The 25,481-nt window shown below is 37.7% G+C and overlaps 1 protein-coding gene and 1 long non-coding RNA gene across 2 annotated transcripts in view; both read right to left on the bottom strand.

Annotated features, from left to right (window-relative positions):
- Nucleotides 1-16,413, bottom strand: part of LOC124086443 (cytochrome b5 type B) — a 34,593-nt gene extending 18,180 nt beyond the window's left edge. Inside the window, exon 1 of the mRNA XM_046434630.2 lies at nucleotides 16,155-16,413. Coding sequence (XP_046290586.1) covers nucleotides 16,155-16,316 — 162 coding nt within the window. The 5' untranslated portion in view covers nucleotides 16,317-16,413. The remainder of the gene's footprint in view (nucleotides 1-16,154) is intronic.
- Nucleotides 16,414-23,634: 7,221 nt separating this feature from the next.
- The window catches only part of LOC124086788 (uncharacterized), a 38,423-nt gene continuing 36,576 nt past the window's right edge, over nucleotides 23,635-25,481 (bottom strand). The window contains exon 3 of the long non-coding RNA XR_006849913.2: nucleotides 23,635-23,862. This is a non-coding gene — a long non-coding RNA (uncharacterized LOC124086788). The remainder of the gene's footprint in view (nucleotides 23,863-25,481) is intronic.

The raw sequence follows: 25,481 nt of genomic DNA, 5'->3' as shown, positions 1-25,481 counted from the left end.
TCAAAGCCAGCCTCAGTAAAAAGCAAGGTACTAAGCAACTCAGTGAGACCCTGTCTCTAAATAAAATACAAAATAGGGCTGGGGATGTGATCAGTGGTTGAGTGCCCCTGAGTTTAATCCCTAGTACTCTCCCCCATAAATAAATAAGTAAAGGTATTATAGCCACCCATAACTTAAAAAAAAAAAAAAAAAAAACACACTCTACCATCATGTATAACTAAAAATATATAAAAATTATTTTTTAAATGTCTTAGTAGCCTTATTTGTAACATGGAAATTTTTTAAGAGTGCCTATTTCAACAAGTGTTTATGTGTGTGTGTGTGTGTGTGTATGTGTGTTTTCTGGTACTGGGAATTGAACCCAGGGGTACATTAACCCTGAGTTATACCCCTAGTCCTATCTATCTACCTACCTACCTATTTTTTGAGACAGGGTCTTCTTAAGTTGCTAAGATGGGCCTGGAACTTGTGATACTCCTGCCTCAGCCTCCCAAGTCACTGGTATAAAAGGCATGTTACCACCATATGTGGCTACTAATTCAACAATTAGTCTGATTACTTACTTAGATACAGAAATAAAATATTCTGTACTTGAGGAAAGCAAGGTACAACAGGATATTACACTATTACTTATGACTATATAGAGTAGATACATAGATGCTTATAATTGTACACAATATCCCTGGAAACATTGAAGAGAACCTGGTGGCTAGGAGACAAGTGGAAGGAAGATTTTTTCACTATATATACCTTGAAATTGTTTTACCAAGTAAAATATTATCTACTCATAAAAAATTTACTTGTTTTTAAAATTATATTTAGTAGAGTCTAACTTAAATACTCAATACATTGACTTCTAATTGGCCAATTCAAAATTTACATTACTCAATAAAACAAATCCAAAATTAAATTTCTGAAATATGAAGTGATTCTCTTTGGTGGTGGTGGGGCATTCCCAGGAATTGAACCCAAGGCTGCTTTACCACTGAGGTATAACCCCAGCCCTTTTTAGTTTTATCTTGAGACAGGGTCTCACAAAATGGCTTAGAGTCTCACTAATTTCTGATGTTGGTCTCAAACCTGTGATCCTCTGCCTCAGCCTCCTAAACAGCTGGGATTACAGGAGCCACTGTGCCTGGTTGAAGTAATTCTTTTTAATTAGTTACTTTTTAAATAATAACTAGTTAAACAACAACAATGTAACGATTAATTTAACATAAGTATATGAACTCTAAAAGTGCTGGGTAAACTGGCTCATGGACCTAATCCCAGCTATGCAGGAGGCTGAGGCAAGAGGATCACAAGGTTGAGACTAGCCCAGGCAATTCAGCAAGACACTGTCCCCAAAACAAACAACAAACAAAGGTCTGGGGATATAGCTCAGTGCGAAGCACTCTTGGGTAAAATCTCCAGTATAGGGGTTGGGGGGCAGAACTCTGAAAGTAACCTCCCAAACCTTAATTCACAAGCTTACTAAGGACAAGAACAACCTCTATTTTGGTCCCTTAAAATATCTCCACCCAAGGGTATTTAAGCATGCTATTTGAAAGAAAGCAAGAGTAAGATAGCCACCATTCACTTGTTATTATATCTGAAACCTATCAACTCTGTTTCATCGTAAAATGAAACTAAGCCATTAGTTTTGGAATTACATCCCAATTGCTCTGTGTGTGTCTGAACTGTGCAAGATACTATTCCCTCATGACACAAACCAATAATTATGTTGCCTTTCATAGGAAAAGAATAACAAAACTTCTAAGTGGCTTGAGCTATTTCAGGGAATAACAGAATTTATGACTTCCTACACAGCTCCTTCTATAAAGTATCTACATTTCTACTAATCATCACTTACAAATAAATAAATAAAGAGCAACATTTTTTAAAAGTAGATAATTTGGCACATAAAACAAAAACTTTTTCATTGTTTTTCTTGTGCATTCTTTTTTTTTTTTTTGGTAGGATTCATGTTTCTTTTTTAAAATATTTTTTAGTTGTAGAAGAACACAATATCTTTTCTTATTAATTTTTATGTGGTGCTGAGGATTGAACCCAGGGCCTTGTGCGTGCGAGGCAAGTACTTTACCACTGAGCCACAACTCCAGCCCCTCTTGTGCATTCTTTTTATACAGTTTTTATTGAGTCCTTACTATTTTACATATTAGGTAGTGATAAAGAAACGGTTTTGTATTTTTACAAAAGTGAATCCATATACTACATGCTGTTTTATAATCCACATTTTTTCACCGAGTCAAGAGGTTGGAGTCAGAGTGGTCCACAAACAAACAAACACAGTTTAGTAATTCTTACTCTAAAATGTGACCTCAATATTGATGGTTTAGAAAAGCAAAAAGTGCCAGAACTGTTGATTTCTATTTTAGAACATAATCATCTTCAGATATTATTATCTAAAATCAAATGACAACAAGGCTGCAGTGTGCCACTGGCAACTCAGCTGGAGGCAGTGTACTAGGCCTGAAACTACACCAGAGATCAGGGCAAATTCAAAGTCAAGATGATGCCCCGGCTGAGGAGAATGAGAATACCTTGAGGTGAACTGAAGATGTACCCCAGATAGAAGAATCACTGCAACCCTGACTAGGCCAGCTCTAAGAGAAGATGACTGGTGGAGCAGCTGTTCTACTCCAGCATTAGCCTCTGGATAGTCCTGCTCACAATTATCATCACCTTCTGCCCAGGCATGACCTGCTCTTATGTGTCTATCTTGTGGCAAAATGACAAGAAGCTCACCTAGGAGCAAGCATCTGATATCAGGTGCTAATCTGAAGCAGAATCTACAATGGAAAACAGAAGCTATATTCCCAGTGTTTCTTGCCTTGAAAATATTATTTCAACCACCCAGAGGATGGCTTTTACAAAAACTTAAAAGGAAAACAATGCTATCCTCTCTTATGATGGCGTGATGCCTAAGGACACAATGAAAAGAGATATAACAAATGTCCTGCCTGTGATTCTTATTGATACATGTATAAATATAACATTCTTAGGCTTTTGTGACAAAGCTTTATTTCCACTGACCCTCTGTTTTAAGACTATGCTGCAGCAAAGAATAGAACTATTCACATTAGGTGTATTCTGGTACTTCCTTCCATTGAATGACATCTTATGGTTAATCTCAGGAATACAGAATTAAACAAAATAAGTTCCAAAATATTATTCACAGTACGATACTACTAAAAAAAAAAACAAACAAACAAAACACAACTACTCTTGAGTGTATGATCAATAATCTGTAACAACTGTGCTAAGACCATGCAATAGAAAAAGGACAGTATTAGGCTGGGGATGTGGCTCAAGCGGTAACACACTCGCCTGGCATGCATGGGGCGCTGGGTTCGATCCTCAGCACCTCATAAAAATAAAGATGTTGTGTCCACTGAAAACTGAAAAATACTAAAAAAAATTCTCTCTAAAAAAAGAAAAGAAAAAGGACAGTATCTTTAATACATAGTTATGTGGAAATTGTACATTTACATGTAAAAGAAAGAAAATGAATCCCTAACTTCTATGATACACGAAATTAACTCAAAGTGGACTAAAGATCTAAACGTTAGACCCAAAACTATAAAACAAAAGCACAACTAACAGAAGAAAAAACAAATGGGACTACATGAAACTTTAAAACTTTTATGCATAAAAGTACACAATCAGCAAAGTAAAAAAAAAACAAAAAAAAAAACACCCTGTGGAATGGAAGATAATATTGTAAATCATACATCTGATAAGATTTATATAAAGAACTATCAAAACCCAATACAAATTAGAATAACCTAATTTTAAAAATGGGCAAAGAACCTGAATAATCATTTCTCTAAAGATATAAAAACAGTAAACAAGCTACTATTAGAAAAAGAAAGAGGGGCTGGGGATGTGGCTCAAGTGGTAGCGCGCTCGTCTGGCATGCGTGCGGCCCGGGTTCGATCCTGAGCACCACATACAAACAAAGATGTAGTGTCCGCCAAAAACTAAAAAAATAAATATTAAAATTCTCTAAAAAAAAAAAAAAGAAAGAAAGAAAAGGAAGAGAATATGGAGAAACTAGAACTGTTTGCTCAGGACTGCAAAATGGTATAACAAGTATAGAAAATGATATGGGCTGGGGTTGTGGCTCAGGGGTAGAGCGCTTGCCTAGCATGTGCGAGTCACCAGGTTTGGTTCTCAGCACCACATACAAATAAATGAACAAATAAAGATCCATCAACATCTAAAAAAATATTGTTAAAAGTATTTTAAAAAAATGATATGGTGGTTCCTCAAAAAATTCCAAGTAGAATTACCAAGCCAGGCATAGTGGCTGAGACCTATAATCCCAGCTATTCAAGAGGCTAAGGCAGGATGTCAAGTTCAAGGCCAACCTGAGCAACTTAGTGAGAATCTGTTCTTAAAAAAAAGTAAAAAGGGCTGGGGATGTAGCTCAAGCGGTAGCGCACTCGCCTGCCATGCCTGCGGCCCGGGTTCGATCCTCAGCACCACATACAAACAAAGATGTTGTGTCCGCTGAAAACTAAAAAAAATATTAAAATTCTCTAAAAAAAAAAAATTTAAAAAAAAAAAAATAGAAAATAAAAAGGGGTAGGAATGTAGCTCAGTGGCAGAGTTCTTTTTTTTTTTTTTTTGAAGAGAAAGAGATATTTGGAAATGTTTAGTGAGTCGCGCGATTCGCAGGCCACCCCCAGAGTTCTAAATATTATACACAGCATGATACTAGTTTAAAAAAAATAAGTTCCAAAATATTATACACAGTATAATAGTTTGCCTAGCGTACTCAAGGTCCTGGATTCAATCCCTAGTACCACACACGTGCATGTAAACACATGAACACACACAAAATAGAATTACCATATGATGCAGCAATGCTAATTCAGCATATATATCCCAAAAGAGTTAAACGTAGGGTCTCAATCACAGCAATAATCCCAAGAGCCAAAAGGTGGAAGCAATTCAAATGTCCAAAAACAAAATAAATAAATAAATTTGGTGTATATACTATCAAATACTATGTATCTTTAAAAAATGAAATCTTTGTGGCTAAGGATGTGGCTCAGTGGTAGAGTGCTTGCCTTGCACATGTGAGGCACTGGGTTCAATCCTCAGTACCACATAAAATAAATAAACAAGTAAAACAAAGGTACTGTGTCCATGTTCAACTTAAAACAATTTTTTTAATTATATTTTTTTTAAAAAAAGGAAATCCTGTCACATGCTATAACAAAAGATGAATCTCAAGGACATTATGCTAAGTGAAATAATGCAATCACAAAATAACAAATAGGATAATTCCACTTATATAGAATCTAAAGTTGTCAAATGCCGGGCATGGTGGTGATCCCAGTAGCTTAGGAGGCTGAAGCAGGAGAATCGAAAGTTCAAAGACAGCCTTAGCAATTTAATGAGGCCCTACACAACTCATTGAGACCATGTCTCTAAATAAAATGTAAAAAAGGGCTGGGGGTGTGGCTTAGTAGTTAAGTTCCCCGGGTTCAATTCCTGATACCAAATAAATAAATAAATAATAAAGTTATCAAAAATCATAGAAACAGGAAATAGAATGGTGATTGCCAAGTACTGGGGGCGAGGGGAAAGAGAGACTTATTAATGGTATAGACTAAATTTTGCAAGATGCAAAAGTTTTGAGATTCACTGCATAGCTATGTACTTTATTGAACCATACATGTACAATTGTTTAAGATGTAGACTTTATGCTACATATTTTTAAATCAGAATGTCATTTTTAAGTAAAATATAAATAAAAATAGAAATATGTGGATATTTATAAATACATATTTTTAAGAATATACACAAGCTGGGAGCAGTGACACATGCCTATAATCCCAGCGGCTCAAGACACTCAGGCATGAGGATCATGAGTTCAAAGCCAGCCTCAGCAACTTAGCAAGGCTCTAAGCAACTCAGTGAGACCCTGTCTGCAAATAAAAAAGATATATATATATATATATTTTTTTTTGTTTTAAATGAAGCTGGGGTTATGGTTCAGTGGTTAAGTGCTCCTAGGTTAAAAAAAAAAAAAAAAAGGAACATATAAATACACCATAAAACTAGATAAAGGAAAGAAATAATGAACATGGAATTAGGAGTGACTGTTTTCATGGGGCGAGTGTGGGGGAAGGTAGGAGAAAATAATGGGTAAAAGACATTTGATTAGATTCAGGTTATTGCTAAGGTTCTAATTCTTATTTTGAATGGTAAAGTAATAGGTATTGGTAACACAATTCAAAATAATAACTACACATTCACAGACATATATACAGAAAAGGAATCTATTACATATAGGAGTGTATTATGCAAAAAAGGCATTTGAAGTTAGAAGTCAAAATAGCATTTACTTTGGGGAAAGCAGAGGACCACCTGTTGGGAAGAAGCATTTCCAGTGCACTATCATTGCTTTTTCTCAACTTGAATAGTGGTTTCAAAAATATGTTGACTTAGTGAAAATTCACTGAATGTGCTTGTAGGTCTTGTGCATTTTTCTGTTAGTTTTTTAAAATATTTCTTACAAACCATACAATTGACCTTTGAAAAGAGGAAACACCTGGGTTTGTTTACTGACTGGACACAAGGCAGAAGTTTGGTTTTTTTTTTTTAGTTTTTCAAATTTTTTTTTTAGCTACAGAACACTTTCTTCAAGCAAAATTTTGGATGGAAGCCCAGTGCACACAATCAACTAGATGTGATTAAAGTGCTGAGCAATCTTTAAAAGTCAACTAGAAAACAACTGACATACATAAAAGAAATAAGACTAAATGTTAAATTAAGTAATACCACAGCAGACACATAGCAGTAGGTTTTGGAGGAAGAAGAGTTTAATTTCTGTCAGGCTCAGTTTTGAATAATAGCAGGAACTAAGTTATAGAGGCTAACAGCCTGCAGGTCTTAAAAAAACATACTTGTAAAAATAAAACAAAAACACACTTGTAAAAAAAAAAAACATACTTGTAAACCATTAATACATAGAAATATGCTGCAATAAATTTAATGCAGTTTATCAAAATTTAAAATGTACTGGGGCTGGGGATGTGGCTCAAGTAGTAGCGCGCTCACCTGGCATGCGTGCGGCCCGGGTTCGATCCTCAGCACCACATACAAACAAAGATGTTGTGTCCGCGAATAACTAAAAAATAAAATACTGAAATTCTCTCTCTCTTTCTCTCTTTAAAAAAAAAAAAATGTACCAACAACTGGTCAGATAAGAAAGAAACTAGGATAATGCACAAGGAGTTCCACTCATTAAACTGATTCCAAGAACAGGCCCCAACAGAGATAAGAGTATATATTCCAAGGTTTGATTTTGGAGACCTGTTTATCAACAGGTTTGGTCCAACAAGTTCTGTTCTGTAAGTGTCAATAAATGTAGTCTTGCTTACAAGAATAAATAGGAGTAAACTGTCATGACATTGGGTTAGGCAATGTTTTCTTCAAGACACCAAATGCACAAACAAAAGAAAAAACAGATAAACTGGACTTCATCAAAATTTAACACTTTTGTACTTCAAAGAATACCCTTAAGAAAGTGAAAAGATAATTCACAGAAAGAGAGAAAACAGTTGCACTTGTATCTAGAATAAAGAACTCTTAAAATTTGCCAGGCACAGTAGTGCATACCTGTAATCCCAGAGATTTAGGAGGCTGAGATAGGAGAATTGCAAGTTCAAGATCAGCTTCAGCAATTTAGTGAGGCCTCAAGCAACTTAACGAGATTCCGTCTTAAAATAAAAAATAAAAAGGATATAGCCCAGTCTTTAGAGTGCTTGCCTCGCATGCCCAAGGCCCTGGCAGGGTTCAATCCCCAGCAACATTGAAAAAAAAAAAAATCTTAAATCTTTAAATCTTAAAATTTAACATAAACAAAATAACCCAATTTTTTAATGGGTATATAATATGAACTGACAATTTTCTAAAGAAGGTATACAAAGCACATGAGAATATGCTCAAACTCATTATAATTTAGGCAAATATAAATCAAAACTATAATGAGATTTTACTTTACACCCACTACAGTAGTCTAATTAGACAATAAGGTGTTGGCAAGAATACAAAAAAAATGGAACCCTAATATTGCTGGTAGGAATGCAAAATGGTGTGGTTGCTATGAAAAAGTTTGCCAGTTCCTCAAACAATTAAACATAGAATTACCATGTGACCCAGAATTTCTACTCCTAGATCTATATTCAAGAGAACTAAAAATATATCCACCTGGGCACAATGGAGCACACCTGTAATTCCAGCAGATCAGGAGGCTGAGGTAAGAGGATTCTAAGTGCAAAGCCAGCCTCAAAAAATTAGTATGGCCCTAAGCAACTTAGTAACACCCTGTCTCAAAATAAAAAGTTAAAAGGGCTAGGGATGTGGTTCAGTGGTTAAGCACCCCTTGGTTCAATCCCTTGTACCAAACACACACACACACACACACACACACACACACACACACACATTGTATATGAACGTCCCTAACAGCATTATTCATTAAAGCCTAAAGCCCAAAGTGAAAAGAACCCAAATGTTTACTGACTCCTGGATACATAAAAGATAGATACCCATACAACAGAGTTGTTTTGGGGGTTTTTTTGGCAGTAAAAGAAGGAAGTACTAGCTGGCACGGTGGCGGTCCCAATGGTTCGGAGGCTAAGGCAAGAGGATCAAGAGTTCAAAGACAGTCTCAGCAAAAGTGAGGCGCTAAGCAACTCAGTGAGACCCTGTCTCTAAATAAAATACAAAATAGGGCTGGGGATGTGGCTCAGTGGCTGAGTGCCCCTGAGTTCAGTCCCCAGTACCCCCCAAAAAGAATGAATTTCATGGTATAAGAGTTATCTAAAAAAAAAAAAGTATTGCTTAAAACAAACAAACAAAAAAATAAGCCCATGGCAAACCATTATGAAACAGTGGCAAACGCGTCAAAGAGATCAAGGGATGGGACTGGAGATATAGCTAAAATGGTAGAGTGCTTGCCTTGCATGCACAAGGCCCTGGATTTGATTCCCAGCACTGCATAAATAAATCCTTTATAATTCAGTCCCCACTCCTTTTAGATGTTGATTCAACAAAGAATGCCAACTTCAGAATAGGGGAAAACCTTCCCATTACTGGCTTATGTGAAGAAAACAATAATGCTCCATTGGGAGGGACAGATTGTGTAATAACATATTCAGTTCAACAGCAAGCCAAAGGGAAGGTTTGAAACACACACCCAGGAATTTTCATATTACTCAATATTTGCCCTATAGGTGACCTCCACCATTTAAAGTTCTTAATACACTTTCAAGATTGTGATATAATACCAAAAAAAAAAAAAAAAAAAGACTTATTCACCTTGTTCTCAGGAAGGTCAATGATGCCAGTTCAAAGTGAAAAGCTCAACTTCTAATCATAAAATATGTAGATACATGCAACAATACTAATGCTGATGAATTAGAAAATGCTGATGTCAGTGTTTTAAAATCAGAATACACTGCTTCTCATACTTGAAAATTGAGATATTTAAATGAAGACTCACTACTACCTCATCTACAACTATATTCTTCTTTTCTTTTGTTTTTTGAGATAGCCTCACTAGGTTGCTCAGGCTGTTCTCAAACTCCGTAATTCATGCCTTAGCCTCCTGAGTAGCTGGGAGTAAAGGCACTTGCTACCGTACCTAGTAAACAACTATATTCTTTTTCTTTCTTCAGTGCTAGGGAACTTGAGTCTTGTGCACGCTAGGTAAGTATTCTACCAATGAGCTACATCCCTGGCCCTTTTAAATTTTTTATTTTGAGACAGGGTCTTGCTAAGTTACCCACACTAGCCTTGAACTTGCAATCCTTCTGCTTCAGCCTTTCAAAGCTGGACCAACTGTATTGTTAATAAAACTAAAGAGAGTACTCAGAGTTTATCGAGTGCTTGCCTAGGATGTATGAGGCCCTGGGTTCAATTCTCAGCACCAAATGTAAGTAAAATAAAGATCCATTGACAACTAAAAAAGATATATTAAAAAAAGAAGAAGAAGAAAAGGAAGAAACTGTACCAGGATTTGGGCCACAAAGTTAGCATCCAGCTCTTAGGGGGGAAAAAAAACACTTTCAGATCAATAATAAGGCAACGATGAACCCTAATAAAAAGAACGGGCAAGACTGAACACACACCTCACAAAAAGACATATATAAATAGCCCATGAAAAGATTCTGAACATCATTAGTCATCAGGGAAATGAAAGTTAAAACCATAATTTTATATATATCAATGGAGGGCTGGGGTTGTAGCTCAGTGGTAGAGCACTTGCCTTGCACATGTGAAGCCCTGGGTTCGATCCTCAGCACAACATAAAAATAAATAAATAAAGATATCGTGTCCATCTACAACTAATTTAATATTTTAAAAAAATATATTTTAAAAAAAGATGTGGAGAAACTAGGAAATTCATGCACTGCTGGTGGAAGTGTAAGTGATGTAAACTCTTTGAGGAAAAACTCAAAAAAGTTAAAAAAACTTAAAAAGTTAAACAGACTTAATCTCACTCCTGTTAGTTTTATTACTACGTATTCATGGAAACATGTCCACACAAAGATTTGTACACGAAACTTCATATCAAACTGGAAACTATCCAAATGTTAATCCACAGGTGAATGGATCAACAAATTTTGATATATTAGTGATTTTTTAATTTGTTTGTTTGTGTACTGGGGATTGAAGTCAGGGGCACTTGACCATTGAGCCACATTCCCAGCCCTATTTTCTATTTTATTTAGAGACAGGGTCTCACTGAATTGCTTTGCACCTCACCTTTGCTGAGGCTGGCTTTGAACTCATGATTCTCCTGCCTCAACCTCCCAAGCAGCTGGGATTAAAGGCATGCGCCACCAGGCCCAGCAAATTTTGGTATATTAGTACAATGAAATAAAAAGCAATAAAAAGGACCAAATTACCGAAACATGGGGGAAAAAAAAGCAGATGAAAGACGTTAGAAATATATATCCTATTCCACATGTTAGAAATCAAATCAGTGATTGTATGAGAAGAAAAGTGTTAGAAATATTCTATATCCTTATGGTGCTTACATAGGTGACATTTGTGAAAACAAATTAACTTTATATTCAAAATCTGTACATTTTTATTGTCAGTACATTAGATTTCAGTAAAATTGATTTGAGAGGAGACCGCAGATTGCAAAATAATGATAAACCACAATGTTTAGCAATAGGAAACTGTCTAAATAAATTATAATCCATACAATAAATTCTATCTAGCTGTAATGAAGGAAAATTCCAGGTACTGATATGAAAAATTCCCTGAAACATAATTACGTGAAAAAAATCAAAGCACAAATCAGTGTGTATACCTTTCATGTGAAAAGAGACTAACTGCTGGTCTCAGATACTTAAAAGGCTGCGGCAAGAGGATCATTTGAGCCTAAGAGTTTGAGGCCAGCCTAAGCAACATAGTGAAATCCTGTCTTAAAAAAGTAAAAAGAGGGCTGGGGATGTGGCTCAAGTGGTAGCGCGCTCGCCTAGCATGCGTGCAGCCCGGGTTCAATCCTCAGCACCACATACAAACAAAGATGTTGTGTCCGCCGAAAACTAAAAAATAAATATAATTCTCTCTCTCTCTCTAAAAAAAAAAAAAAAAAAAAGTAAAAAGAGCTGGGATATAGCTCAGTGGTAAAGTGCCCCTGGGTTCAATCTCCAATGCCACAAAAGAGAATACATGATCTTTATGTATGTATCTATACATATTTTTACATATAGGTATATGCAAGGAGGACATACGATTCAAATAAATTCTTGAGATTGAAAGAATTTTACTTTCTTTCCTCTGTAATACTTTTCCCTTTAATTCTCAACTCTTCAGCAAAAATAATCTACTCAAAAAATAATGTTTCAGGGACTGAGGTTGAGGCTCAGTGGCAGAGGGCTCACCTAGCATGTACAAGGCCTTGGGTTTTATCCTTAGCACCACATAAAATTAAATAAATAAAATAAAGGTAGTGTGTCCAACTACAAATAAAAAATAAATACTAAAAATAAATAAATAAATAATGTTTCAATGTCACCCCTCATTTAAAAATACTTCAGGGATTTTTCATTACACTCAGGATCCAATTCCATATTTATGTGATTTTTTTCCCCTAAACTACTAAATAGTGGAAAGACAATGATGTATATTATCTTTATTCATGATTTCAATAAAATAAAGCAACTCAGCCAGAGCCCATCTCAAAATAAAATACATAATAGGGCTGGGATGTGGCTCAGTGGTTGAATGCCCCTGGGTTCAATCCCTGGTACCAAAAAAAAAAAAAAATAAAATAAAAATAAGCTTCATATTTTCCCACAGTAATCCTAATTCCCAAAACCTGACCCAAGCTTGGTAAAAAATTTGATATTACCCTTTTTGTACATCTATAATTAAACCTAACATGACTTAAATTCATGTACACAAATATGAGTATCTTTCTCTTAATTTTTTTGGTACCGGGGATTGAACCCAGGGGCCACTCAACCACTGAGTGTATTTTATTTAGAGACAGGGACTTGCTGAATTGCTTAATTCTTCACTTTTGCTGAGGCTAGCTTTGCACTCAAGATGCTCCTGTTTCAGCCTCCTGTGCCTGGCTATGAGAAAGATAATTTAACTATATTACCAATTCTAAATTATCACAAACTCTAGTAGTATCATAATCTAATCACAGCTATTCACTTTAAAAAATGGCAATCTATAGATGTAGGATATTAGGATCATAAACCTCTGTCTAAGGAAGCATGGAAGTGACTTCGAATTGTAAAAAGAATGAAAACCAATGTTAGGTCTTTCCCTTCTCATTTAATAGCAACCCTATTCTTCTAGATCAGCAGACCAAAAACCTTGAAGTCATCCTTGACTCCTTTTTCTTTTCTCAAATCCAGTTCATCATTAAATCCTGTTGGCTTTACCATCCCAACACATCCAAAATCTGATACTTCTCACTACCCCCACGACCACAGTTCTAGTCCAAGCTACCATTCCTTGCCTTAATTACAACAGCTTCCTAACTGTGCTCCTCAATTCTGCCCTTGCTTTCCTTCATTGTTTTCTCAGCAGTGATGTTAGAATGAGCCTATTAAACCATTAAATCACATCATGTCATGCTTCTGCTCCAATGATTTCTGCTTTCAAAAGAAAAGCCAGTCTTCCTAAAACCTGCAAAGCTGTACATGATCCACCATTCCCTAATCATTTTGACCTCATGTGCTACTAACCAACCACTATGGCCTCCCTGATTCCTCAAACACACCAGACACACTACCACTTCAAGGCCTTTGGATTTGCTTCCTCTACCAAGAATGCTCTTCCTGTAGATAACTCCCTTACCTTTCCTTGGCCTTTACTGTAGTCATCTCCATAAAGCCATCTCTCCTCACCACATACACACACACACACATTCAATAGTCTTCTTCCCTAAATATTTTTCCTCTTAGCACTTACCACTATCTAACATAGTATATATTCTGGTTATTAACCCTTCCTCCTAATGTCTGCATCCTACAGACTAATCTCTATAAGGGCATGTTTATTTACTACTGTAACCTCAGTATCTAGAATGGTATCTGGCACAAAATAAAGGCTTAATATTTGTTTAAGTGGGGCTTGGGTTGTGGCTCAGTGGTGCAGAATTTACCTAGCATGTGAGGCGCACTGGGTTCAATACTCAGTACCACATTAAATATAAATAAGTAAATACAAAAGGTCCATTAACAACTAAAAAAACATTTAAAAAATATTTGATTAAGTGAATGAATGAATGAATGAATGAGCTTGACAGGAACAAAACAGGGAAAGACTACAGAACGAGTAAGAATAGCCAACTGCCAGCAAAGACCTGTAACCCAGCATCAACAGAAGCCTTGCATACCATACATTCTAGCTAGCTACATCAGCAAAGTACTGTAACAAGTTTGAAACCACTACTTGAGATTAATGTTATCTACAAGCACTAAGTGTTCCTTCCAAATTCACTGTCTATTCTAAATCAATCAAGGAGAAATTCTGGGAAAACGAAACCACAAATGAAAAACATGACTACCTACCCATTATGAACTGTTTATTTTTTTTTAAATATTTACTTTTTTGTAGTTGTACACAATAACTTTTATTTATTTTTATGTGATGCTGAGGATCAAACCCAGGGCCTTGCACATGCGAGGCAAGTGCTCTACCGCTGAGCCATGACCCCAGGCCCCCATTATGAACTGTTTTAACATAAAACTTATTAGGCAAATGCTGGAAGACATACCTAATGCTAAAATTTGAATACTACATAGAAAAGAGAAATCAAGGGATCTATTTAAGCTGGATTGTCATGGATCAATTATACAACCATAATTCCTGAATCTGTTTCTGGTACCCCTGTTAAAATAAAGATCACTCCTATCTAAGTCACTCTCAACTAGCTGTTCTGAGAATATTAAAAAAAAAAAAAAAAAAAAAACAAGGACTGGAGATGTAATTTAGTGGCAGAATGCTTTCCTAGCATGCACAAGGCCCTGGGTTCAATCCCTGGTACTGGGGGAAATACAACTGTATACAATACAAATGCAAGAAGTTACTAAATTCTTGAGTTTAGCTTATGCACTAGGTAGACTTATTCAAATAACATCCTCTTGGGCGGGGGTTGCAGCTCAGTCGTTGAGTGCTTGCCTTGCATGCATGAGGCACTGGGTTTGAACCTCAGCACCACATAAAATAAATAAATAAATAAATAAATAAATAAAATAAAGATATTAAAAAACAAAAACAAATAACATCCTCTTACAAAATTATTAATTAAAAATTAACAATTTCTCCTGTAGCCCCTAAATTAATAGAAAAAAAAAAAATTCTACTAGTATATTTGCCTCAGAAAGAGAACAGAACTGAACTTTTTTCTAAGAATAAGATTGTAATACAAGAAATTAATCACAAGATATAAATGCATTATAAATCTATTACTCAAAATAAAATTATACAAATACATATAAAATTACACACTCTCACATCAAAGCCAGCCTCAAACTAATCTTCTTTTTCTTTTTTCTGGCAGCTGGAGTTTGAAGCCCGGGGTGCTTTACCATTGAGTTATATCCCCAACCCTTATGTTAAGACAGCCTTTGGCTAAATTGCCCAGGCTGGCCTCAAACTTGTGATCCTCCTGTCTCAGCCTCTCAAGTAACTGGGATTACAGGTGTTCTCCTCCCTCACTGGCTACAAACTAATCTTTGCTGGCTGCGTAACAGTGGTTAGCTGGGGTTGAGGAGAATAACTGTAAAGGAGCAAGAGAACTTTTTTCTGGTAATGAAAATGCTCTAATTCTTAACTGAAATTGTAATTACGTGAACAAATACATGTGTCAAAACTCATCAAACTGTACATTTTAAATGGACACACTTATTATATGTAATTTAAATCTCAGTAAAGTTAAAGTAAATGAAAAAGTCTGACCTGTTTCTTTAAATAAAAAAGCCACAAACCATTAAACAATGATCTCAAAGAGAGATTGTATAATAAGATCCAATACAACAGTTGGAAGATTTAAGGGACAAAGTCTAAGGCAATGGCCAAAAAAAAAGGTTCTCACCACCTTCTTGCCTCAAGGTCAACTCAAGGTTTGTGTGTGTGTGTGTGTGTGTGTGTGTCCGTCCCAGCAGCTTAATCTATGAATTAAAAAAAAACTCAGCTTCTTCTCAAGAAGTAAATACTTCTCCCTAAACGGTATTACTTCAAAACGCATACTGGAAAGAGCACAGGTACGGAGCATTTCAGACCTGGGTTCAAATGGATCTAGGCCATTAAGGATGTGACCTTGGGAGTCCCCAGCATCTCTGAGCCTCAGTTTCCCTCTGTGTAAAATGGACATAACGATGGCTTAGAGTTTAATACAGTACACAGCAAGGGTCAATACATAAGTATCACGTGACATTATGTAAGGCGTGAGAATTTGGAGCTGGTGGAAACGCATGCAGATCTAAGACCCCCCCCTCCCCTTTCCCCCGCTTCCGTATTAGTGTCGCGGCCCTTTTCACACACCTTATCGCCCTCAGCCAGGCCTCATTTCCTTCCTACGCACATTACGCGTAGCCTTTTCACCCCTCACCCCAGCAGCTCCCAGGGGCCTCCCACCTCCCGGGCCCCACCTCATTGAGGAAGCGGGTGATATCGTAAACTCGCCCGTGGATCACCAGCCATAGTTCCTTCGAGGAGTTGCGTTTTGTCACCTCCTCCAACCGATAATAGGTAACGGAGCTCTCGCCGTCCTGCCCTTTCCCATCGCTGCCGCTAGCTTCTTCAGTCGCCATTGAACCCGAGACACCTCCTTTCCGCGGCAATCTGGGTTTCTGCAGCTAACTTCCTTGCGGTAGAGCCCGCGCTGGGCCCTCGTCAGCTTCCGTAACCGGGTGAAGGCCTGGTTCGAGATCCCACCAGCCAATCAGAGTCGTCCAGCCCTTCCGCTCTTACCAATCAGACGCGTCGTGACTTTGGAACGGCACCTAACGGAGGCCTGTTGATAGGTGTAAGCTCGGGAGAGGCTCTTTCACTCGGCCCGCGGTTCTGCGGAGTCCTGAAGGATAGCCGTGTTTCCTGAGCCCCGCTTCCCTTGGCTTTCCCCGGGATCCCTCTGAGTCACACGAAGCTCGTCTTCCCCACTTCTTGCTCAGCCCTTCTTCAGCTCTGGGTTTACATCTTTGCTGCGTCCAGGCTGTTGATGTGGCGAACCTCGGCACAGTCTCCTCGCCAGTAAATGAGCAGGATAACCTCTACCTTACAGAGGAGTTTGGCAAATTAAATGAGAGGGCGTCCGTAAAGCGCTCAGCACATTTATTGCTACATAAATGACAGCCGTCATTAGAAGGGTAGGGCGACTGGCCTGAGGCCTTAGGACAGCGATTGGGGGCAGAGTATGGAGCCTCCTAAGTTCCTACCACTAGTAAGTATCTGACAGCTAAGCGAATTCTTTGGTGATCAGCACCTGTCTACGAATTTTAGTTTCTACCTGATCTAAAATACAGTTCACCTCAACTGTCCCTGAGGTTCTCTCATTTTGGAATTCCAAGTTTGGTTATATGTAGTGTCGTAAGCTACTTATTTTTAACTGCTATTGTAACAGCTTGATCATCCTAAAATGTCATTTTCTTCGGATCACTCACAGCCTAATGTAAATTAGGACTCTCCACAATACATTCACGACTTCCTTTATAAATATTTTCTACCATTCCCTTTATAACTAGGGCATCAGCCACTGACTCCTAAACCTACTGGTTTTGTTCCCATATCCATTGGATATCCCATCCCATAACCACCCAGTTAAGATATCCTCTTCCTCCCAATGCCTACTTACCTGTCCTTTTTCACAAAACACTCTTGCTGTTCTGAGCTCCATTGAGTCCATCCCCTTTTAGTATCTAAGCATATACTATTTTAGGAAACAGGCTATCTGTAAATTTTAACTTTCCAATATATTACATCCCTTATTAGACTGAAACTATGTGAGCAATCCCATATGGTTCTTAGGATCTTCTACAAACTCTAGATTCAAATATCAACATCATTTCAGGAAGATTTACTGCATCACAAGTCCTGTGATAGGCTCTGGCAATAGAAAGGTAATATAAGAAACAAGCTCTCCAAAAGAAACAAAAACATTACACATACGTGTATATAATTCCTAGAATAGAGACTTACACCAAACGCAATGGGACAGCTCTCAAAACATGTTTGTTAAATGATGAATTCACACTAAACCCCAGTGCATGAGGCTTGTGAGAAGGCTATGTTAAAAATGCAGATTCCCTGCCCCATTTCCAGAAACTCTGGTCCCAAAAGGTCTAAGTATAAAACCAGAAATCAACAGTATTTTTTTTTTCCAGTGCTGGGGATTAAACCCAGTGCCTTGTGCATGCCAGGCACATTCTACAAACTGAGCTATATCCCCAGCCCAGAAATTAACATTTTTAATAAGAATTTCAGGTAATTCTTATGCAGTTTATCTGTGGAAAGTGAGTTCAGTTTTGTGTGTGTGTTTGTGTCTGTGTTTGTTTTGGTCCTGGGAATTGAACCCAGAGCACTTAACTACTGAGCCAGGTCCCCAGCCCTGCTTAATTTTTATTATTTTTTATTTTTATTTTTCCAAGAACAAAGGTTTAACTTTAGTTTTCCATTTATTTATTTATTTGTGTGTGTGTGTGTTGCTGGGGATTGAACCCAGGGCCTTATTGCATGCGAGGCAAGCACTCTACCAACTGAGCTATACCCCCAGCCCTAGTTTTCCATTTATTTTGAAACAGGGTCTCGCTAATTTGCTTATGGCCTTGCTTAGTTGCTGAGGCTGACTTTAGATTTGTGATCCTCTTGCCTCAGCCTTGCTGGGATCAAAGGCATGTACCACCATGCCTGGCCTGACCCTGTTGCGTTTTTAAAGACAGATGGCCATGCACAGTGGCATGTGCCTGTAATCCCAGTGACTCAGGAGGTTGAGGCAGAGGATCTCAGGTTTGAAGCCAGCCTGGGCACTTAGTGAGACCCTGTCTCAAAAAATAAAAAATAAGGCTGGGAATGTAGCTCAGTTGTAGAGCACTTGACTAACCTGCATAAAGATGTGAGTTCAATCCTCAGAAGCACACACACAAAAAAATTTAAATGGTAAAAATAAATAATTTTTTAAAGGACTGGGATGTAGCTCAGTGGTAGAGCACCCCTGGGTTAATCCTCAGCACAGAAAGAAAACAATATTGACAGACAATGAAAGAATAGATTGAGAGAATCTCTTGGGTAAAGGGAGAAGTTGAAGAAATATATTTGAATACAGCAAAAGCAAATGAAGGGATGCATTTATAGTGGGAAGAGATTTCTAACTGGCAAGAGCAGTGGTTGGTGTTTCCCCAGGAACTGGGAACCCATAAATATGATAGTACTCCATTTATTCCAGTTTTTTAAAAAAATTGTCATTTTCAACAAAGTTTTTCCATATCTTTTTATTTCTAAATATTTTGTTTTTTATACTACAAGTGAAATGATTTCATTTTTCAAATATTTGCCACCACTAAAGAGAAGCATAATTGATTTTGTACACTGACTTAATAGTTTATGACTTAGTTTATGACCTTGCTAAGTTCACTTACAGTTCTAGTAGTTGTTTTGTAGATTTCTTAAGATTATCTATATAACAATCATGCTATGCGAACAGAGACACTTTACTTTCCCCTTTCCAATCTGAATGCCTCTGTTTTCCTCACCTTATTGCACTGTTTAGGACTCCAGTACAATATAGAATAGAAATGGCAAGGAGATCAAGAACAACCAGAGAAATGAAAAGTTTTGCTCTGTGTACGATGAAACGAAATGCATTCTTCTGAAAAAAATTTTAAATGTTAATATAAAAAGAAAAAAGAAATGGCAAGATGAGCATCCCTGTTTTGTTCCTGATCTTGGGGAGGAAAGTATTCAGTCTTTCAGAATGAATTATGATTTGTCAGTAGATATCCTGACTTGAGGAAGTTCCCCTATCCTCCTGGTTTCCTGAGTTTGTTTTATTTTTGTTTTGTTTTTATCAGGAAAAGGTGTTGAATCCTGTCAGACATATTTTGTCCATCAATTGGACTGATGTGATTTTTTTTTTTCTTTACTGTGTTAAGACAGTAGCTTACAAGGATTGGTTTTCAAAAACTTTAATCATCTTTGCATTCCTGAGGTAAACCTCACTTGGTTATGACATTAGTCTTTTTTATAAATTGTAGGATTCAATTTGCTAATATTTTCAAAGGATCATTGCACTATATTCACAAAGAATATTTATAGTTTGTTCTTCTTGCATGGAAGAGAAAACTATCAAAGAAAAAATTTCTTCAATAGTTTTGGGTTTTTTTTTTTTTTTTTTTTTTTTGGTATACCAGGGATTGACCCCTGGGGCACTTGACCTCTTAGCCACATCCCCAGCCCCAGCCCTATTTTTTGTATTTGATTTAGAGATAGGGTCTCACTGAGTTGCTTAACTCCTCACTTTTGCTGAGGTTGGCTTTGAACTCCAGATCCTCCTGCCTCAGTCTCCCAAGCCACTGGGATTACAGGCATGTGCCACCATGCCCGGCTTGATGGTATTTTTTCCAAACTTTTTGAAAAATATGTACTGAGTAGCTTCAGCTAAGCACTGGGTCACTTAAACAGAACTCTTAGCTCAGTGCTTTCCACAGAGTGCTCAGTAAATGCTAACTACTTTGGGGTGTAATTTCTAGATGCTGAAAATGAGACCTTGTTCTTAAGGAAAATTCCGAGGAAGATGGCATTTACATTTAAACAATTTTAAACATATTTAACATTGCTGCTTCATTCACCCCCACTTCCACCCTGGTCCTGGGGATTGAACCCAGGGGCACTTTACCACTAAACTACATCTCCAGCCTTTTTAATTATTTAGTTTGAGACAGGGTCTCGCTAAGTGGCTGATGGTGTTGGTGAATTGCCAAAGCTGGCCTCAAACTTGGGATCCTCCTGCCTCAGTGTTCCAAGTAGCTGGGATTGCTGGCCTATGCCACCATACCCCACTTTACATTGCTTATTTTACATATTAGATAGTTCTCTCCTGAAGCTGTCCAAGTGTGTACTCTATAATTCATGTGTGTGAGAGACACTGCTCCAGGGGAATCCTTATTTACCTTGTAGATGATTATACTGCTTTTGTGTAAATAGTGGAATTAGAACAGGGAACTGTTGAGATGAACCCTGTGCATGCTCCTTGTGAACAGAGCAAGAAGCAAGGATTCTGTCCATTTTTTTGCAGACATCAAGCACACCTACTGAGTGTTCTCATACTCTTTTATGTTGGGGGAAGAGGCATTCTCCTTTCTTGTACCAGTAATGAAATACAATGACATGACTCTCAAATTTGTTCTTGCCCTTCTCAAGGTATTATCCCCTGGCAACCTAGTCTCTTCCTTTCTTAAAAAAAAAAAAAAAAGACCAGCATCAAGCTGTGCATTATTCTCTTTCCCTTGCCAGGGTCAGACTGAATCAGCCAGTATCCTGGAGGTATCAGAAAGTTGGTATAAAACTAGGAAACTAAATCTCCAGGATATAGCCTCAGGGAGGGTTTGGTTGCCAGCATGCTAATTGGTACCCAACCACAGTCAACCAGACCTCTCCAGCCTCTTTTGGGGTGAAACACCATAGGAAATGGACTCTTCTCGAGTTTCCCCCAAGACCCTCCTGTTGAGTCCTATGCCAACGGGGCCCAATAGCCTCCTGCCCCCAGCCCAGCCCAATTTTTAGAAATGAAAGAAACTACTATGAGGACAGCCATTGACAAAGATGGTTTCATTCCTGCATTGGCTGCCTGGCTTTAGAACATTGATTCTTCCTCTTTGCAGTGTTTGTTGAATAATAATAATAATTATTATTATTTTGATGATGATGACGATGATGATACATGTGGCATTGGGGATCAAACCCAGAATATTGCAAATGCCAGGTAGAGCTCTACGACTGAGCTACAATCCCAGCCCTTTTTAAATTTTATTTTGAGACAGGATCTGGCTCAGTTGCCCAGACTGGCCTTGAATTCTGGATCCTCCTGCCTCTGCCTCCTGAGTAGGTAGGATTGTGCACCATCAGATCTGCCTTAGCTTATTTTTAACAGATAGTAAATACATCCATGTTTTGAAAAGTAAATGTATGTGTTTATAAATATGTGTGTAAACAGCTCTCTCCAGTTTCCAAAATGTAACTACTAGTTTCTTATTTATCACCCATATCTCCTCCCTTTTTATACAAAACTTATTATGCATAGCTTATTATACATACTTTGTTTATATTGCTTTATTCACATAACAATTTCTCTTTGCATGGTGGCACACAACTATAATCCTAGAGACTTGGAAGGCTAAAGCTGGATGATTACAAGTTCAAGGCCAACCTGGGCAATTTAGCTAGCCAGACCCTGTCTTAAAACAAAAGGCTAGGCTCCCACTCCTGTCATCCCAGTGGCTGGGGAGGCTGAGGCAGGAGGATTAAGAGTTCAAAGCAAGCCTCAGCAAAAAGCAAGATGCCAAGCAACTCAGTGAGACCCTCTCTCTAAATAAAATAAAATACAAAATGTACTGAGGCAGGAGGATCATGATACAAAATAGGGCTGAGGTTGTGGCTCAGTGGTGGAGTACCCCTGAGTTCAATCCCCAGTAACCCCCCAAAATAAAGACAAAAAGAAAGCAAAAAGGGTGTGGCTCGGTGATAGAGTACTTGCATAGCACACACGAGGCCCTAGGGTCAATAACCAGTACCACACAAAATATTTTTTTTCACTTCACACTCACAAGGATGGTTATTTTTTTTTAATGTTTATTTTACTTATATGTGGTGCTCACAGGATCGAACACAAGGCCCCACAATCCCAGCCCCACAAGGATGGTTATAATCAAAAAGACAATAACAAGTGTTGAAAGATATTCAGAAAAATTGGAACACTCATATGCTGCTGGTGGTAATTTAAGAGTGCCCCTGAGTTCAATCCCTGGTACCTGCCCCCCAAAAAAGAAGTTTGAATTAGTAGTTAGGGAAAGGTCATGAAGAGAAGAAGGGAGTGACTAAAAAGCATAAAAAGAGGGCTGGGGTGTCACTCAAAGGTAGAGTGTTTAGGCCATGGGTGCCCAAGGCTCTGGGTTCAATCCCCAACACAACAAAAAAACAAACAGAAAACAAAAACTTGCAATACCTCTGAGGTGTGGTGCCAATGAGAAAACGGATGCAAAAAAAAAAAAAAAAAAACTTTGAAATAATAAAACTCTTTTTTTAAATATTTATTTTTTAGTTTTTGGTGGACACAACATCTTTATTTTATTTGTATGTGGTGCTGAGGATCAAACCCAGCGCCCCACGCATGCCAGGCGAGTGTGTTACCACTTGAGCCATATCCCCAGCCCTCATAAAACTCTTTATAGTGGAAAAGATTCTTTTCGTTAAAGATAATCTCATACACAGTTCTTAGTATATTTTAAAATCAGCTTTAGCCAGGTGCAGTGGTGCCCAGCAGCTAGGCTCAGGAGGCTGAGGCAGGAGGATCATGAGTTCAAAGCCAGCCTCAGCAACAGGGAGGTACTAAGCAACTTAGACCCTGTCTCTAAATAAAATACAAAATAAGGCTGAGGATGTGGCTCAGTAGTTAAGTGCCTCTAAATTCAACCCCCAGGAACCCCCACAAAAATAAAAACCAGCTTTATTTAAATATCTTTTTTGGGGGCGGGGGGGGAGGGGCGCAGGGTACTGGGAATTGGGAAAAAAAAAAAGTTCCAGGCCAGCCTCAGCAACCCAGCTGAAGGAGACTGGGGATGTGGCTCATTGATAGAGCACCCCTGGGATTAATCCCCAGTACCAAAAAAAAAAGAAAACATTTATCTGAACTAATGTACTCTTTATTACCATGATCTACATTGATTCAAGTAGGAACTTCTTGTGGTGTAGCTGAAGAAGTGAGGTGGTTATGAATTAAGTAATAAGTCACTTAAGTGGTAGTAGGAGAGGAATCAAATTTAAAAATTTTTGAATCCATAATATTCTCACTTGATTCTAAAGTAAAAAAGAAAACAATGAAACTTAAAAGGAAAATATCTTACCCAACTTTTCTACCCAGTTTCCATCCCTTTCACTCACCCACCCAGATAATCAATTTTATTAATTGTGTATATATCTTTCCTGAGTTTGTTTTTGCAAATGCAAGTTAATATTTCTATTTAATATAAAAGATAACAAACAACTTACAGTTCTGCATCTTGCTTTTTTTAACTTAAGGACATATCTTAGGAATGTTCAGATATCAGTGCTTGTCTCACATGCCCAAGATCCTGGGTTTGATCCCCTGCACTGAAAAATAAAAAAGTTTAGACATTAATGCAGAGAGAACCTCCTTGTTCTTTTTTGACAGTTGCATAGTTTTCCACAATTTTACAGTTTGATATGAATGTGACACAGTTTAACTAGTTTTATGCTGATAGAGATTTGGATTGCTTCCAGTGTTTTGCAATTTCAGAGATTACTGTAATTAATGAACTTGATCTTACATAATCACACACACACAAGAAGAATGGGACTTCTAGGTCAAAGGCATATGCATTTGTAATGTTAGCAATTGCATAAATTTATTTCTCACTGGCAATGCATTTGAGTGCCAGTTTACCCAACCCAACATATAGGTATTATTAAAGCTTTCAAAGTATGCCAATCACATTTGTATCACATTGCAGGGTTTTTTGTTTGTTGGTTGGTTGGTTTTTGGTACTAGGAATTAAACCCAGGAGTACTTTACCACTGGAGCTATATCCCTAGTTCTTTTTGTGTTTTTATTTTGAGATCAGGTCACGATAAGCTGCTTAGGGCCTCCCTAAATTTCTGAGGCTGGTCGCAATCTTTGGCTCCTCCTTCCTCAGCCTCCTGAATGGCTAGGATTACAGTCATACACCACTATATCTGGAGTGACTTCTCATTATAGTTATAATTTGTATGTATCTTCTTATGTTTGAGGGTAAATATCTGTTTCTATGGTTTAAAGTCAGAAAGGATTTGACCAATCTTCTACTCAGATAAAGTTCTGAAAAATAATCTTAATGGCCAAGAATTTTCTTGAATTGAGATGAGTTAATTTCTATACGCATGCACCTGACTGTCTTAGAGGATATTCCCTCTGCCTGGATGGTCTCCCCAACCCTAACTTCATGTATTGGTCTTATTCTAATCTAGATTTAAATGCCAGCACCTAAATGAGGCTTTGGCTAGTACCTCGTCCTAGTGGCCACCTCTCTCTTTTAAAAAAAAAAAAATTTTAATATTTTATTAGTTGTTGATGAACCTTTATTTATTTATATGCGGTACTGAGAATTGAACCCAGTGCCTCATACATGCTAGGCAAGAGCTCCACCACTGAGTCCTAGTGGCCACCTCTCTAACGCATCATTCTATTTTCTTTCACTCCATAGAATTCATGGCTACATGATATTTTCTGACATATGTGTCAACTGATCTCTGTGTTCACTATTGTATCCTCAGTGTGTGATATTGTGCTTGGCACACAGTAGGTACTTAATAACCATCTATTGAGTAAATAAATGCCCAACTTCTGGAATGAGGGGAAAGGATGAAATTTCTAAAGAGAGTTTTTTGATATTGGAGTGTGGGAAAAGAATTTGACCTTGCTACTGGGTTGAAAATGCCTACAGGCATCCCTACTGCTTTATTTCCAGAGCATTTTAATTTTGTGCTAACTCTGAGCTGTGGACGTGAGACCTACCCCCGGTTAAGTTCAGGTTAGGTTTGGGACACTGAAATATTTTCTTTCATCCATAATCACTGAATCAAGTCCTATAAATCAAATAGTTAAGACGCAAAACACAAACAAGGTCATAATTTGTTTCTTCCTGCCCTCTGTTTTTCTTGGCATGAAAAAACTCAGGGTTTTTCAGACTAGAGATGGGTAATGACATTGGAGG

Source organism: Marmota monax, unplaced genomic scaffold (genome assembly GCF_021218885.2).
Source record: "Marmota monax isolate L192 unplaced genomic scaffold, Marmota_monax_Labrador192_F-V1.1 WCK01_AAM20220418_F8-fsc00024, whole genome shotgun sequence".
NCBI lineage: Eukaryota > Metazoa > Chordata > Mammalia > Rodentia > Sciuridae > Marmota > Marmota monax.
The sequence above is the reverse complement of the archived record's forward strand: the minus strand, read 5'-3'. Positions and strand labels throughout refer to the sequence as shown.